This window comes from Bombus vancouverensis, chromosome 9, assembly GCF_051014615.1.
Source record: "Bombus vancouverensis nearcticus chromosome 9, iyBomVanc1_principal, whole genome shotgun sequence".
NCBI lineage: Eukaryota > Metazoa > Arthropoda > Insecta > Hymenoptera > Apidae > Bombus > Bombus vancouverensis.
In genome coordinates, this window is record NC_134919.1 from 14,320,412 (window position 1) to 14,337,682 (window position 17,271).

Below are 17,271 nucleotides of genomic sequence, written 5' to 3' on the forward strand. Positions count from 1 at the left end.
TACAAATTCGTAAAAAAGGCAATACAAAAACAGCGATACTGCCTGCTACATATTGTGACAAGCGACCACGAAACCTCCAGATCGTCGAAATTGTCCACATCGTAGACTTAAAACGATTTATCGTAAATTTTCTACCATGTGCAGATTCGATTTCTACTCAAATCCAGTCTTTAATTTTTTTCTTTTCTTTCTTTAAGTACAAAACTAGCAAAAATAAATTGGGTATCGTCGTGATAATTAGCAGCAGAATTTGAAAAATGCAAAAAAAAGAAAAACAAGGAAAAAGAATAACGCGTTAGAGTAACAGACTAATCGTAACTAAGAGAATAGAGGTGTTCCTCCACTTCCGTGGAACGAAGAACGGCGATGCGTCATCGTCGCAGCGAGCTTTCGTTGCCAGCCTGCACATCGTCTTAAACAATGGCTAACATCTTTGTCTCAAGCCCTTTCTAGTAAACGGCATGCTACTGGTCCGTTTTTTTTAAGTTTTAATTTATCATATATTCGTGTTTAATATCTCGTTCTTTTTTTTTATTTTTTTTTTTTTTTAACTGATTAAAATGTGTAACCTATCCCGCAATTGGAAAATTCTCTGTAAAAGAATTCTTATGTTATATGTGTAAGGATAAGGGTGGTATAAAAAGAAATACGAATATGCTGTTTATGACGCGTTTTATTAGTAGTATTATGGTTACAATTGTGCAAATCCGCAAGGGGGCGAGTTTCGAACGCGAAAAAAGGAATGATTGTGTCATACTCTTTCATACAGAAACACATACACCCATACACCATATTCCAAACACGCGGCGCCTCGTCTCAAGAAAATCTCGCTGTTACATGCTTACAGTGTGCTAGCATCTAATTACAAAGGATTTCATTTAATGACACAGATCGTATGCAATAAAAGTGGAATATTTAAAAATGCAGTAGATTACTTTCGTCCTTTCATCGACAATTTATTAACCATCATATACTACAAACATGAATGAAAATTCTAACAATATCACAGTCCGATGTTGCTTACTCGGTGAAGTGTATTGCACGTCGAGAAAAATATCTAAATGAAAAAATATACATACTAAGTAATAAGTACTAAATTATACAAAACATTGCATGCACACCTATATAAATTATCTACTAAGGAACTGTCTTGTACTGACAGCAACTTCTTCAATTCCCAAAATATCCTAGTATTCCGCAAAATTCGTAAAAACTTATAATGATAATATGTTTCAATTATTTTGCTCGTTCGTTGTGTCTTATAAAATGGCACAAAAGTTCATCAGATCTAATTGAAACTAACTATTTACATTGGCAATTGCAAATCACACTGATATACGCTCGAGTATTATTAAACAACGTGTTCTTCATTCTTCTCCGTTCTTTCCACCGCGGTATAATGGGTGCTGGGACGCACTTAATTTCCTCGGCTTCATCCGCAGATTTTTCATCGAAGTTAACGATTTTGCGTGGAATTGACAATTTCCTTTTAGCTCTTTGTTTTCCACAGCTATCAGAAATTTGCTTGTTTTTCATCGGAGACTTTTCCAAGATAGCAGATTCGGGTAATCCATTTTCTGTTTTTTTCACATGTTCCCTCGAAGAATCCGTGGACTCTGCTGTACTAGAAGTTTCTTCGTCCTTCTCCGATGGACTTGTCGATGTAGACGACTTACTGTCGTTATCTGTCCCCTCGCTATTTTGGAGAGCGAGTTTCGCAGCGGCAGTCGCGCTGCGCGTCATAACTTTGCCATTCGACAGATTACAAGGAGGTTCGTTATTCGACTGTTTCCGAAGACGTTCCTCCTCCATTTTACGTTTTTTGGCTTTAATTATCGCACGAGACTTTCTCCAAGCTTCTGCCATACTGCTTCGTTTCCATACGTAGTAGAAGAGGCTAAAATCTTCCTGCGAACACAAAGTTGGAGATGTTTTCGTTTATTCTTTGAAATTAATTCTTGGAGACGAAATGAAAAGGGGTAGACAAAAAATACATTATGAAAAGCTATCGCAGTAGGAAAATAAACTTACTACTCGTTTATGCGGAAGCATCTTCCTCCTAATGACTGAAAACTTTTTGCCGTATTTCATGATACCATCCGTGAAGAGTTGCTGTAACATCAAAACGCAACAACAAAAAGATTAGAATGTTTAATTCTTCGTCAAAAGATACTACAATGGCGTAGAAGAGTTTTTTTTATATTCCAAGAGCGAATTCATTCTAATAGAGTTTCCACTATTAAATATAAGCAGAGGTATAGTAACAAATAAAGAAAGACAACGCTACGAGTTATATGATATCAATTAAAATTCTTTAAAGAATCTACTTTGAAATATGAAACGTTGTACGCTAGTGTAAAAATTGGAAATTTTTATTGTATTGTCATAATCGATTCAATTTGATCGCCAAATTATCAATATTCTAATATTCGACTCCCGATATAAAATCAACTGTACGATACTTACCATATCCTCTGGCTTCCATTTGTCAACGATTTTCTGCGGTATATCTTGAGTACATATCATTTGCAGCGCTTCGTGCGGCTCATAGTTGGAGTTGTGAAGAACATCCGATATGTATTGTTCCGCAACACCAGAACACGAGTTTTCCATTGCTTCCGTGTTTGGAATGCCCTCACGTTGCTGCTTCAATGTTAAAGCAGATCGGGCTACCAGAATATAGTGATCGAACCAACCCTCCACATTCACATTCGGATCCCACATCTTCTCCTCCCGAGAAGTCGTATATTCTTTTTCAGAGTATGACCGATCCTGACATTCGGGGATGATAGCATATTCCTGCAATTTTAACAATTACATTTTTAATTCATCTCAATGAATTCCAAAATATCTGCCTTATAAAGGAGAAGTAACGAAGAATTAATGTCGATGGTCGAATGAATTTCACATTAATCAAAATCTTTAAGAGAAAAAGGGGTACGTACCATAATCCGATCTTTCGTCTCCTTGCGCTGCATAAAGCTCACTCGCTTGGTGCTTCCTCGCTTGGTGCTCCCTCGCTTGGTGCTCCCTCGCTTGGAGCTCACTCGCTTGGAGCTCACTCGTTTGGAGCTCACTTGCTTCCTCTTACGTGCAGCCGATTTTCTCGACATCTTTCTGTCTAGCTAGCAATGTTATTACTACGACTGCAAGTGCAGGACTAATAGGAAATTTTATTGCGGGTTTGGTACTTTGGACCCCCAGCCTTTCGAAGAAGGATGACCTGTAAGCCTCCCCACTACCACCTCATTGGCCAATACTCCTTTGCATGGTACGGTATAGGACAGTAACGCCTACCTGCCAAATTTCTCCCATTGCTAGCGTTGTTGTACCGTTTGGCTAATTAAAGACATGAAATATCAAGTCGCTCCGCGTCTTTATCAATGATATATCTTTGAATATGCTCGTTATTCGTACTACGAAACTTACCAAGTGGTACAAGTAATTGAGCATACCAAAGAGAACTCAATTACGATGAATTTGAAGATATATCAATATTAATATTAACATGGTAATATTAATATTATTTGAAAATATAGTATAATTATAGAAGGGAAGGATTGATGAATAAATGGAAATTATTTTAGTAATATTACTTATGATTTATTGAGAAATAGGCATAACATTGAGAGCTTCAGATAGACGAACAAACAGTCACGTACTCTTCTTAACGAAAAGTTATCGCGATGATGGAATTCGCGACTATATATTTGGGAATGAAGGCACAACTCAATACACTGTTTATGGTAATAATAAATTATTCGAAATTGTAATTTGAAGGCATGTGCACGATTTAACGGGATTCGTTGGGCTAGTCACGATCCTTGAAAGAAAACTGGACGGAACGGCAGAAAGGGTATTTTCCGAAATTTTCGCCGGCAACATATTATCGTTCTACTATAATTATTATCTTTATTTTATTTGGAGCTGGATTAAACAAGTTATATTCATGTTGCGAGCAACTATTCAGTGATAATTTTGAAGACTTCGTAATTGCATTCGTGAATATTTAACACGTTCGTCGCCCAGCGTGATTCGGCTAAGTTTCCTGCGGGGCCCAAATCCGACCGTCGATACGCAAACGTAAATAGAGCGACAGCGGTAATTCAATGTTTATCGCCTTCGATTCGTTGCAAAAGAAAAGATTATTTATTTCTGAAATGGAAAAAGCGATAAGCTTTCCAGCTAGAGTATTCAAGGGTATCTCATGGCAGATATCTGAGATCTTTCATTTAATCGAGGAGCATACTAGTGAGACGTACATCAGTGATTTTTTCATCCTCAAAATGTTCAGTAAACGGTGTGAAAATATACAGGGTGGTTGATAACTGGTGGTACAAGCGGCAAGGGGGTGATTCTACGCGAAAAAAACGTTATAACGGATCTCACTGTAGATCGTTGTCTCGATGGAAAAATTAAAAAAAGAAATTAAAAAAAATTTTTATTTTATATTTTCGACTTCTTATTTCGCGTAGAATCGCCCCCTTTCCGCTTGCACCAGCAGTTATCAAACACCCTGTATTTGAAAGTGAGGGAAGTAGTAATGACGGTCTACAACTCTTGGTCGAAATGCCCAAAATCGCCTCAAATGTGTTTGGAATGTTTTAACGAATATCATGCGATATAGAATAATATAATATATTATTCAGAATATAAATTAGTAAAAAGTATGTGTTTCGAAATGTAGTTTCAATATTTTTACGTTGTATATGCTATATATAATATCGTATATTTAATTAACATACGTTGGTGACGGGGCGCCCACGAAAGTATACCCGTCGCACCGATATGATCGACGTGGCGACGAGCGTGTTAATACAATAATATTTGATAATTAGAGAGAATAAAAGAATTTCATATTCGTTACGACTCGCACAAATTTCTATTCTTAATCTTGTACCACAGAATATTTATATTTCACTTCGTAGGCACTTGATTAATGGTATATTGCAATGGCGATTGAGATACCATTTCTAATACAGATATCAATACACTAAGAATACGATCAAGCGCTAGTTTTAAGAATAGATCTCGAAGAAAATTCCAACGACAGTGAAGGAAATTTTAGTTTCTTGTTCCATTGTGATCTATATCTTTCTTCTTGTTTATCCCTTTGACAAATTAAAAAATTTTATGTATCTTCGTATTTGTACGATATATTCTGTCGTATTTCTATGATATATTCTATTCATTCATTACATAATATTGACATATGGAACGAACTATTGTTGTGGACCAAAATAATATTATAGTTAGTTCCGTATCTACGGAATGGCACAAACATTTCATTATCGTGTTATCGTATTAGACAGATTCTTTTTATAACAAACACCTGTCCGGTGGGGAAGAATTGACCTACATGTAGAGAAGAAATTTGTACATCGTTTGTAATGTGGTATGACTCAATATTGTCTGCGCCACGTGAACTTCGTCCTCTGACTAGGCCCCTCCACAGCAACCGGCATCGGGTGAGAATATGGACACGCTGATTTGATGCAGAATGAATGATACTTGCACTGCCGTGCGGAATGAGAGAACGCGCATCCTAGTTTTGTGCAGGACAAGCCGAATTTACATTTGGGATGTCTGTAAGCAGACTTGTCTCCCAACTTACGCAAGAAATACACCATAATGCAGAAAAAGATAAGAAGCAGTTAAAAACATTTGACTAACGTGAATGTTAATGAATGGAAAGAAGTAAATAAAATAGCAACCTGTACGTAATGAGGGGATGAAGATACGCGTACTTATTTCCTAATGTACAATTCGGTCAGTATCTACATGTTTCTTTCGATTTATCTATCATCGTTACCGTGCTTTCGAAAAAATTCGTAAGAAAGAATCGCGCAATTGAATCACGGAAAAGTCCAAGGCGAGCACACGTCTCTGTTCTTCCCTCACTTTGATGATACATGAGCAACTCCATGTACAACAATGTAAGCCAATGAATTTTGAGAACTTGTCGTGTACGTATTTAGAGTGGCGAAAGAAAGAGACAAGAATTAAATATTGAACGGACGGAAGAATGCCGGTTTGATCTCTTTGCAAATTTTCTTGTATAGTTCTTTCTTGAAGCTCTTCTATTGCGGATGAATGAAATGGAAATGATATGAATTGCGACAGAAGAATTCATTGTAAAACGAGAAGGATTTCAAAGTGTCCCAGTTCGATGGCAAGCAAGATTTATATACATATAAGTGAAAATTAGTGAAATTCTCAATGATAGCGAGAACATAGAGCGCGCAATTGTAAATTTCCTATTTCCGGCAATTAGAGTATAAAACTTGTATTTGATACCCTTTGTTCTCGATTCTTTATATGTTTCCATTTTACGGATTTGTTATTTGATTTTTTTAGAAGTATACAACTTCAACATGCAATTTTCTATTTTCTACGTCTTTGGCTACCAAGAATTAGATCATTATTATTGGTCATCAAATAAACATTTACTTTCAACAAAGAGATACTGTGCAAAGATACAATTCTTTACGCGTAAATTTGAATTTTGTTTATTCTTATTCATGCGCAAGAAAGTAAAATTGAGGGAGCTGATTACAGATATTTCGAGGACAAAGATTGAACAGGATCATTGATTTTTACGAACACAACGTTCTTTCGATCATATTAACGTATAATGCACACAAATCTACAAATAACAACAACAATCAATCAACGATTATAACAATCTTCATAAGATCAAATACGAAATTACCATCCTAAAGTCCAAAGAAGTTAATAAATTAGAAAGATTAAAATGTTGAATTTCCTTATTGAAACAATCGTATATTCTATACAAAAACAGCGATACTGCTTGCTACGTATTGTGATAAGCATTCACGAACGATCCAGATCGTCCAAACTGTCCACATCGTAGACTTGAACAGATTTATCGTGAATTTTCTACCACGTGCAGATTCTTAAACAAAATCTCGTTCGATTTCTACACAAATTCAGTCTTTAATTTTTTTCTTTTCTTTCCTTAAGTACAAAACTAGCAAAAATAAATTGGGTATCGTCGTGATCATTAGCAGCAGAATTCGAAAAATGCAAAAAAAAGAAAAACAAGGAAAAAGAATAACGCGTTAGAGTAACAGACTAATCGTAACTAAGAGAATAGAGGTGTTCCTCCACTTCCGTAGAACGAAGAACGGCGATGCGTCATCGTCGCAGCGAGCTTTCGTTGCCAGCCTGCACATTGTCTTAAACAATGACTAACATCTTTGTCTCAAGCCCTTTCTAGTAAACGGCATGCTACTGGTCCGTTTTTTTAAGTTTTAATTTATCATATATTCGTGTTTAATATCTCGTTCTTTTTTTTTATTTTTTTTTTTTTTAACTGATTAAAATATGTAACCTATCCCGCAATTGGAAAATTCTCTGTAAAAGAATTCTTATGTTATATGTGTAAGGATAAGGGTGGTATAAAAAGAAATACGAATATGCTGTTTATGACGCGTTTTATTAGTAGTAGGATGGTTACAATTGTGCAAATCCGCAAGGGGGCGAGTTTCGAACGCGAAAAAAGGAATGATTGTGTCATACTCTTTCATACAGAAACACATACACCCATACACCATATTCCAAACACGCGGCGCCTCGTCTCAAGAAAATCTCGCTGTTACATGCTTACAGTGTGCTAGCATCTAATTACAAAGGATTTCATTTAATGACACAGATCGTATGCAATAAAAGTGGAATATTTAAAAATGCAGTAGATTACTTTCGTCCTTTCATCGACAATTTATTGACCATCATATACTACAAACATGAATAAAAATTCTAACAATATCACACTCCGATGTTGCTTACTGGGTGAAGTGTATTGCACGTCGAGAAAAATATCTAAATGAAAAAATATACATACTAAGTTATAAGTACTAAATTATACAAAACATTGCTTAATTGTGGCAATAATGCACACCTATATAAATTAACTACTAAGGAACTGTCTTGTACTGACAGAAACTTCTTCAATTCTCAAAATATCCTAGTATTTCGCAAAATCCGTAAAAACTTATAATGATAATATGTTTCAATTATTTTGCTCGTTCGTTGTGTCTTACAAAATGGCACGAAAGTTCATCAGATCTAATTGAAACTAACTATTTACATTGGCAATTGCAAATCACACTGATATACGCTCGAGTATTATTAAACAACGTGTTCTTCATTCTTCTCCGTTCTTTCCACCGCGGTATAATGGGTGCTGGGACGCACCTAATTTCCTCGGCTTCATCCGCAGATTTTTCATCGAAGTTAACGATTTTGCGTGGAATTGACAATTTCCTTTTAGCTCTTTGTTTTCCACAGCTATCAGAAATTTGCTTGTTTTTCATCGGAGACTTTTCCAAGATAGCAGATTCGGGTAATCCATTTTCTGTTTTTTGGACATGTTCCCTCGAAGAATCCGTGGACTCTGCTGTACTAGAAGTTTCTTCGTCCTTCTCCGATGGACTTGTCGATGTAGACGACTTACTGTCGTTATCTGTCCCCTCGCTATTTTGGAGAGCGAGTTTCGCAGCGGCAGTCGCGCTGCGCGTCATAACTTTGCCATTCGACAGATTACAAGGAGGTTCGTTATTCGACTGTTTCCTAAGACGTTCCTCCTCCATTTTACGTTTTTTGGCTTTAATTATCGCACGAGACTTTCTCCAAGCTTCTGCCATACTGCTTCGTTTCCATACGTAGTAGAAGAGGCTAAAATCTTCCTGCGAACACAAAGTTGGAGATGTTTTCGTTTATTCTTTGAAATTAATTCTTGGAGACGAAATGAAAAGGGGTAGACAAAAAATACATTATGAAAAGCTATCGCAGTAGGAAAATAAACTTACTACTCGTTTATGCGGAAGCATCTTCCTCCTAATGACTGAAAACTTTTTGCCGTATTTCATGATACCATCCGTGAAGAGTTGCTGTAACATCAAAACGCAACAACAAAAAGATTAGAATGTTTAATTCTTCGTCAAAAGATACTACAATGGCGTAGAAGAGTTTTTTTTATATTCCAAGAGCGAATTCATTCTAATAGAGTTTCCACTATTAAATATAAGCAGAGGTATAGTAACAAATAAAGAAAGACAACGCTACGAGTTATATGATATCAATTAAAATTCTTTAAAGAATCTACTTTGAAATATGAAACGTTGTACGCTAGTGTAAAAATTGGAAATTTTTATTGTATTGTCATAATCGATTCAATTTGATCGCCAAATTATCAATATTCTAATATTCGACTCCCGATATAAAATCAACTGTACGATACTTACCATATCCTCTGGCTTCCATTTGTCAACGATTTTCTGCGGTATATCTTGAGTACATATCATTTGCAGCGCTTCGTGCGGCTCATAGTTGGAGTTGTGAAGAACATCCGATATGTATTGTTCCGCAACACCAGAACACGAGTTTTCCATTGCTTCCGTGTTTGGAATGCCCTCACGTTGCTGCTTCAATGTTAAAGCAGTTCGGGCTACCAGAATATAGTGATCGAACCAACCCTCCACATTCACATTCGGATCCCACATCTTCTCCTCCCGAGAAGTTGTATATTCTTTTTCAGAGTATGACCGATCCTGACATTCGGGGATGATAGCATATTCCTGCAATTTTAACAATTACATTTTTAATTCATCTCAATGAATTCCAAAATATCTGCCTTATAAAGGAAAAGTAACGAAGAATTAATGTTGATGGTCGAATGAATTTCACTTTAATCAAAATCTTTAAGAGAAAAAGGGGTACGTACCATAATCCGATCTTTCGTCTCCTTGCCCTGCATAGAGCTCACTCGCTTGGTGCTCCCTCGCTTGGAGCTCACTCGCTTGGAGCTCACTTGCTTTCTCTTACGTGCAGCCGATTTTCTCGACATCTTTCTGTCTAGCTAGCAATGTTATTACTACGACAGCAAGTGCAGGACTAATTAGAAATTTTATTGCGGTTTTGGTAGTTTGGACTCGTAATCCTTCGAAGAAGGATGAGCTGTAAGCCTCCCCACTACTTCTTGATTGGCCTATGGTCCTTTCGGCGGCAGGGTAGTGGACAGTGATGTTTTCCTGCCAAATTTCTTCCATTGCTAGCGTTGTTTTACCGTTTGGCTAATTAAAGACATGAAATATCGAGTCGCTCCGCGTCTTTATCAATGATAAATCTTTGAATATGCTCGTTATTCGTGCTACGAAACTTACCAATTGGTACAAGTAATTGAGCATACCAAAGAAAAATCAATTACGATGAATTTGAAGATATATCAATATTAATATTAACATGGTAATATTAATATTATTTGAAAATATAGTATAATTATAGAAGAGAAGGATTGATGGATAAATGGAAATTATTTTAGTAATATTACTTATGATTTATTGAGAAATAGGCATAACATTGAGAGCTTCAGATAGACGAACAAACAGTCACGTACTCTTCTTAACGAAATGTTATCGCGATGATGGAATTCGCGACTATATATTTGGAAATGAAGGCACAAATCGAAACACTGTTTGTGGTAGTGATGAATTATGCGAAATTGTAATTTGAAAGCATGTGCACGATTTGACGGGATGCGTTGGGCTGGCCACGAGTTTCGAAAGAAAACTGGACGGAACGGCAGAAAGCTCCGACTAGACACCGTGTCAATTCGTGAGATAAGATAAGGTCGGAGGAAATATTCACAACGACAGGGTATTTTCTGAAATTTTCTCGTGCAAAATATTATTGTTCTATTATAATTATTATCTTTATTTTACTCGGGACTGAATTAGACAAGTTATATACATGTTTCGAGCAACTATTCAGTGGTAATTTTGAAGACTTCGTAATTGCATTCGTGAATATTTAATACAATAATATTTGATAATTATAGACAATAAGAGAATTTCATATTCGTTATGACTCGCTCATATTTCTATTCTTAATCTTGTACCACAGAATATTTATATTTCATTTCATAGGCACTTGATTAATGGTATATTGCAATGGCGATTGAGGTACCATTTCTAATACAGGTATTAATACACTAAGAATACGATCAAGCAATTCCAACGACAGTGAAGCAAATTTTAGTTTCTTGTACCATTGTAATTTGTATCTTCCTCTTCGTTTATCCCTGTGACTAATTAGAAAATTTGATGAATCGTCGCATTTACAGAATATATTCTAAGCCCATTCATTACTCATAGTAATGAGACATGGAACAAACTATTGTGAATCAAAATAATATTATTAGTTCCGTATCTACGGAATGGCACAAACATTTCATTGTCGTGTTATCGTATTAGACAGGTTTTTTTTATAACAAACACCTGTCCAGTGGGGAAGAATTGATCTACAAGTAGAGGAAAACATGCTCTTAGATTATAAAGCAGCAGTAGCAATTTATATATACGTATGCATATGTGTGTACAGGTTTATCGCGAGAATTTAATATATAAATATATAATATATAATAGGCGAATAAAATATAATACGAAGATATAACTAATTACGTAATTAATGCAGATTAACTGCAAGATAATTTCTTAGTATCTTTGATATTTAAAAAGTTCAATCTAGATTCTGAAAGAGTTAATGTTGAAGCATAATAATCAGAAGAAATTACTACTGGTGATACTGTTATATTTGTGATTTTTATTGAAATAAACTTATACTTTAACAGTATAATTACCCCGAAGATTTCAGATTTCTTTTTGCGCTTACCAAAAATACGTGTGTATTATAACAAAATTGATCTTAACTTTTACTGAAATAGAAACATTATCTGATATTATTTTAATTATGATTATATCTATACTATATATATATAGTATATCAAAGCACATTACGGTTCGGTAATTCTAGTATTGATTGGATGATGAAGGTAAAATGTAGGAATATTTAAGAAAATAGAATTGCTTAAAATTTATAGATATAACCGTGTATTTATAGTCCTTTATACAAGATTTATATTCTCGTAGTACCTAAACAGGTTGATTAATGAATTTAATTTCATTGGTTTAATAAACAGATAATAAAGTGCACAAAGCTGGCTTTCGCTTTCTTTTACGCTACATTCACGTATGATAATAAAAATTATAAATTACACAAAAAAGTTTATATCATTTGTAATTCTCGAACAAATATTTTCTATTGTTCGAGTGAAATTATGTTATGACAATTACATTGCACAGCCATTGATTAATAAATATAGTTCGTGTAAATTTCGAAGGTAGGTATATCTGTCTGATATAACGTAGAAAAAGAATTGAATGCCTATGTTTAAAATAGGCAAGAAGAGTGAACAAAAAACTCATTGTTTACTACAATTATATATATTATTTGTTAAAGTCGCATTAATATCGAATTAATGTAATGTTTCACTGATGTTTTCTTAAAACTAGGAGAAAAACGAATAGACACTCCACGCAATCTATTTAAACAGATCGGCGAAATGGTAAAAGACAATGCCTGTAATTCGTAGACCGGGGAACGAATAAAACTAGAACGCCATTAAATGTATTACTGAACAAATGCAAACTGCTGCTCCGTGAATCGACATGATGTATGATACAGATTAAATGGGAGTCGAACGTCGAAATTCCATCCAAAGTTTGCGATCGAAACGTACACTCGTTCATTTGTACAAAGTAGAATGTTACTTTTTTTTCATTGCATCAGCAAGAATACTATCGCTAGCAATATGTGAAAGAACAAGGTACATTGTAATAAAAGATTTTTGACCGTAATCGATAAAAGTTATACCACTGTAACACTGTATTCGTAAAGTGCAATACATGTACATTAACTAAATATATCTACGAATGTATAAGATCTCTGAGTAAAAAGGAAAGATCCTTAATACTTGTCAATCATTAATTAGTCTCTTAGTTATCAACAACGCACCTAACATAATATAATTGGACAACATTGATCTATTGCTATTATTATTGCTACTCTCGTTACATGTATCGAGTTTTGTTACTGAAAATCAAGTAGTCGTGATAGTATCCTTGCTAATATACATGTCAATCTATCATTAGAGGAAAGGAAAATTTGTACATCGTTTGTACAATGGTGTGACTCAATCTTGTCTGCGCCATGTGAATTTCGCCCTTTGACTAGACGCCTCCACAGCGACCGGCATCGGGTGAGAATATGGACACGCTGGTTTAGTGCAGAATGGGTGATACTTGCACTGCTGGGCGGGATGAGAGAACACGCATCCTAGTTTTGTGCAGGACAAGCCGAATTTACATTTGGGATGTCTGTAAGCACACTTGTCTCCAAACTTACACGCAGGAAATGCACTATAATGTAGGAAAAGATAAGAAGCAGTTAAAAAATACTTAACTAATGTGAATGATAATGAATGGAAAGAATTAAATAAAATAGTAACCTGCACATAATGAGGGGATGAAGATACGCGCACTTATTTCCTAATGTACAATTGGGCCAGTATCTACATTTCTCTTTCGATTTATCTATCACCGCTACCGTGTTTTCTGTTAGTGGTTTTTTATCTAGACCTGGATGCAAAAGACAACGTTATATTTGTAAAATTTGTATTATAGAATTTATGTAAGAAGTAAATTAGTGAAATTGTATTATTTACGTTTAGCTAATAATGGATTCGTTAATAATGTGCTGGATTTTAAATCTGTGGGACTTGGTAAACGAGATCTATTATAAATAATTGGGCTTAATTTTCTCCTTTTTTTTGGTATCTCTTCTATTTTCTCTACATTCTCCGTATTGCAATTTTCATTGTTCTCCTCCGTTCTTTCTTTTACGCTTATATCACCTTCAGTTTCAATTTCCGTTGCTTGAAAGACAGAAGTTTCTGATTCATTCTGAATATATATATCGTTTTGAATTGTTGATAATGCAAGTTCGTCATCCTCATTCACCTATAAGTTAATGTCAATTGATAAAATGAATAAGCAGAATCAAAGAAAATTTACGGTTCAGACAATTACAAAGTACGTACCTCCATTTCCAGTCGTTCATCGTCGTCAGACGTCACTTTATCTTTCATTAAATTAGTGTTATATCCATTGAGCGTAACTAAAAATTTTTGGTTGTCGTCACTCCTTTGGAATAAAGACATTACGACACCCATATGTTCCTCGGTAACTGGTTGCGGTACATCTACAGACCGTATAATACTAAATATTAGAGAAACAATTTTAAGTATTATATATATCTCCAAAAAAAAAAGAAAAAGTAGAGTAAAAATACACTTACAAGGCTTTGATTTCGATTCTGAAACATCTGTATTTAATTCTACTTGTATTTTTTCCATAACCAATCTTTTATTGGAATTCAAATGTACTGATAAATTTTGACCCACGTCTCGCACAGCGGGTGGTTTAAGATGTTTCAATGTTTGCTTTTTTTCCTGTGAAAGTTTCTTAATGAAAAAATATTCATCGATTAAAATATGTATCAAATTGTTTTTAATCAGTACTATTAGTATCTATTACATTTTATACATACCAATAAGGATGGCTCCGGATTCTTTTGTGTAACAACAGATTGATTTGCCTCGGCAACAGCTCTTAATAAAAGTGATTGCGTAGCACGTTTTTGCGTTGGTTGCAATGGTTTTAGAGGTCTTGGTGTCACAATTACTTTACTGGGTATTTTAGTTTCCTCAACTTCTTCCTCTGCATCGCTGCATTCTTTGTTATTCTTTGCTAATAATTTCAGTCGTTTTCTATCAGTCTTAACTGGTACAGGTTTATTTACAGCTATTATATGGGATTTAATAGGTCCACTTGTACCCACAGATTGTGGGTCATCATCTAATTCCTCTTCTGCACCTAGATTGAGGTAGTCCTCATCCTCGCTACTTTGAGAACGTCTGATTGACGAATTAAAGCCAGACTTAACGCTAACTGGCTTAAAATTATTCTTTAATGGTCCCAATCTATTCTTTATATTTTTATTGTTGGACAAGGTATCGCGATCTTGTTCCAAAGGTTTGCTTTTAAATTCTATAGGTTCTTTATTCCCTAATTGTTTAGGTGATTTATTAACAGTCGCGATCCCTAAGCGATCTTTAATCGTACCCGTTGTTTTTTCTGCAGATTTCGATTTTAGATTAGAATTTACTTTCTCCCTTAACTCTAAATTTTTGGATGCTTTTTCGACCTTGGAATTACCCAGTCGAGTTTTTATACTACTAACTTTATCAGATTCATGTTTCAATTCGATCTCACGGTTCCTCTTCGTACGATCCTCCGTATCAAAAGGTCTTCCCCTCGGAAAATTATTATTGCGATTATCCAACCGACGCTTTTCAGTCTGCCTAGACCGACTTTCGATATCCATTTTCTCTCTGTGAACTTCAAACTTTTTTCTTGGTGATACCACACCTAAACGATTTTTTACAGATACAACAGATGTAACTTTCGGTTTATTGACGCAAGACTTCAATTTCTTCGTGTTATCATCTGTTCTGCTCTCTCCATCCTCCTCGACTTTTGACCTTTTCACTTCACTTTGCTTTTTCTCCAAACTATCCTTATAACTATTTGTCGTGTCTAGTGGTCTTTTTAAATTTCTAGATGGTGTATCGTCCATTTTTGTCTCAACATAGGAGTCTCTAGATTTATTATTAGAAGACTCAAAAGTTGAAACTTCTTTATTTGTATTCATACTTTGACTATCATTTGTCTGTATTCTTTTTGGTACTGATTGCTGGGGAACAATATGATTTGCTGTTCCATCTGATTTAGTCTCGTTATTGGCAACTTTTACAAGTTTATCTACACTTTTATTTTGTGTTGTCTCCAATTTTTGACTAGATAAGAATGTTTTTGTATTTTGTTTATGGAATGATTTATCATCTTTCACACTTTTATTGGAAGACTTATCAATGGTCTGATTAGCAGCTTGATCTTCCAAAAAGGAAGTTGTTGATGTCTTCCTCTTTTTCCTTTCTTCCTCTTGTTTTACAACGACTGTAGGCACAAATTCCCTCAATGATCTTTTCTTAGCTACAGTAACTTTCTGCAATTTTTTCAATACTTGGTCATGCAACCAATCGACAAATGGAGTTGTGCAATTTTCCAGAAATAAATATAGATCCTCGTGCATCTGTTGACGAGACTTTTTATTTACAACCATTACTAAAATATAATCTGGTAGTTCTTCATCATATCTTATCCCTAATTCCAATAATTTAGCACGAATAGCACTCTGAAAAGAAAAAATTATAAGTCATTTTTATTGTGAAGTTTCTGATATAGAGATTGATGTGTTTCCCTTATAATTTATATAATTCCTTATTATTTTTGGCCATTTACAAAATTTCAACATCTTTATCGTTTCCAAATATTTTATTTTCAATGCTTTTCCACTTTTTCTTGACTTTTAAATATATATATATATGAAATTTCTATGCAAATTAATCACTAAATTAATCGAGCGTCGTATCGAAAGTGTAACTCCCATATAAAACTGCAATAATTGTAATGTGTAAATTGTCAAAACCTAACGACAAAACTATCATACAACAAGAAAGACATTAAACAGAGACTTGTCGATAATCCGCCAAAGTTCTGCATCGGAAATTATTGAACACAACAAGGCGAATAGAACAATGCAAGTATAATCAGGTAAAAGCGTAAATCTTTCACTTACCCGCAATTGATTCGTAACTTCTATCCCGCGTATATCCATGATGTTGATCACATTTAATAAATTGAACACGCGGGGAAAGAAAACTATTGTCGAGTCACAAAATCGACGATATTATCACGGATATTGAAGAGTAAAAACATTCTCCGCCACGAAGGATCAGAATCAGAATGCTTCCTTCTAGTAAGTAAGCAACCTAGGCAGGAAACTCTGTACGTATTCCAAGTATATAGACCTATATTGTATAAATAACAATTACTTCTCCTTAATACTTTTATAAACAGGGCGTTTATAAATCTCTTATTACCAAACTAAAAATAATATTCATACCGAAATTACATCGTTCATAATTTAAAATTATACAAGCGCAATGTGGATATAATAAATGCTCAATTCGCTTTTCATCAACTTTATATATACAGTTTTCCCTCTATTAGAATGAGCATACCGTGGACGGAAATATTTTTGCCGTTGGTACGACCAGGTAGGTAGGTCGGTCTTCTTCGGATAGTATGTACTTTACTATCTTCATGACGTAGCAAAGGCGGCAATATATAAATTGAACATATATTTAAATGAAAAGAAAAGATGTGATCATGAATTTGACTAACTTCAAAAATATATCTTTTCTGAATTGTTTTCTTGGCAAATCCAAAC

The 17,271-nt window shown here is 34.7% G+C and overlaps 3 protein-coding genes across 4 annotated transcripts; all 3 read right to left on the reverse strand.

The window, feature by feature from the left end:
• Positions 1-1,051: 1,051 nt before the first annotated feature.
• LOC117154913 (uncharacterized) lies at positions 1,052-3,114 on the reverse strand. Its single transcript, XM_076621580.1, has 4 exons — positions 2,946-3,114; positions 2,467-2,799; positions 2,032-2,112; positions 1,052-1,908 (listed from the first exon to the last, which is right to left on the reverse strand). Exons 1-4 carry the CDS (start codon positions 3,111-3,113, stop codon positions 1,303-1,305), a joined length of 1,188 nt encoding a protein of 395 aa, XP_076477695.1. The 5' UTR covers position 3,114; the 3' UTR covers positions 1,052-1,302.
• A 4,935-nt stretch (positions 3,115-8,049) lies between these two features.
• LOC117154910 (uncharacterized) lies at positions 8,050-9,594 on the reverse strand. Its single transcript, XM_033330328.2, has 3 exons — positions 9,267-9,594; positions 8,832-8,912; positions 8,050-8,708 (listed from the first exon to the last, which is right to left on the reverse strand). The coding sequence occupies exons 1-3, from the start codon at positions 9,522-9,524 to the stop codon at positions 8,103-8,105; spliced, it is 945 nt and encodes a 314-aa protein (XP_033186219.2). The 5' UTR covers positions 9,525-9,594; the 3' UTR covers positions 8,050-8,102.
• Positions 9,595-11,892: 2,298 nt separating this feature from the next.
• On the reverse strand, positions 11,893-16,820 carry Nab2 (Nuclear polyadenosine RNA-binding 2). 2 transcript variants are annotated; one of them, XM_033330322.2, is made up of 7 exons: positions 16,618-16,820; positions 14,467-16,173; positions 14,215-14,368; positions 13,958-14,118; positions 13,583-13,877; positions 13,367-13,496; positions 11,893-13,277 (listed from the first exon to the last, which is right to left on the reverse strand). In XM_033330322.2, exons 1-7 carry the CDS (start codon positions 16,654-16,656, stop codon positions 13,052-13,054), a joined length of 2,712 nt encoding a protein of 903 aa, XP_033186213.1. In that variant the 5' UTR covers positions 16,657-16,820; the 3' UTR covers positions 11,893-13,051. The 2 variants fall into 2 exon arrangements, with proteins under 2 accessions (XP_033186213.1, XP_033186212.1); XM_033330321.2 differs by having other exon boundaries at positions 14,215-14,380; positions 16,618-16,819.
• Positions 16,821-17,271: the final 451 nt, after the last annotated feature.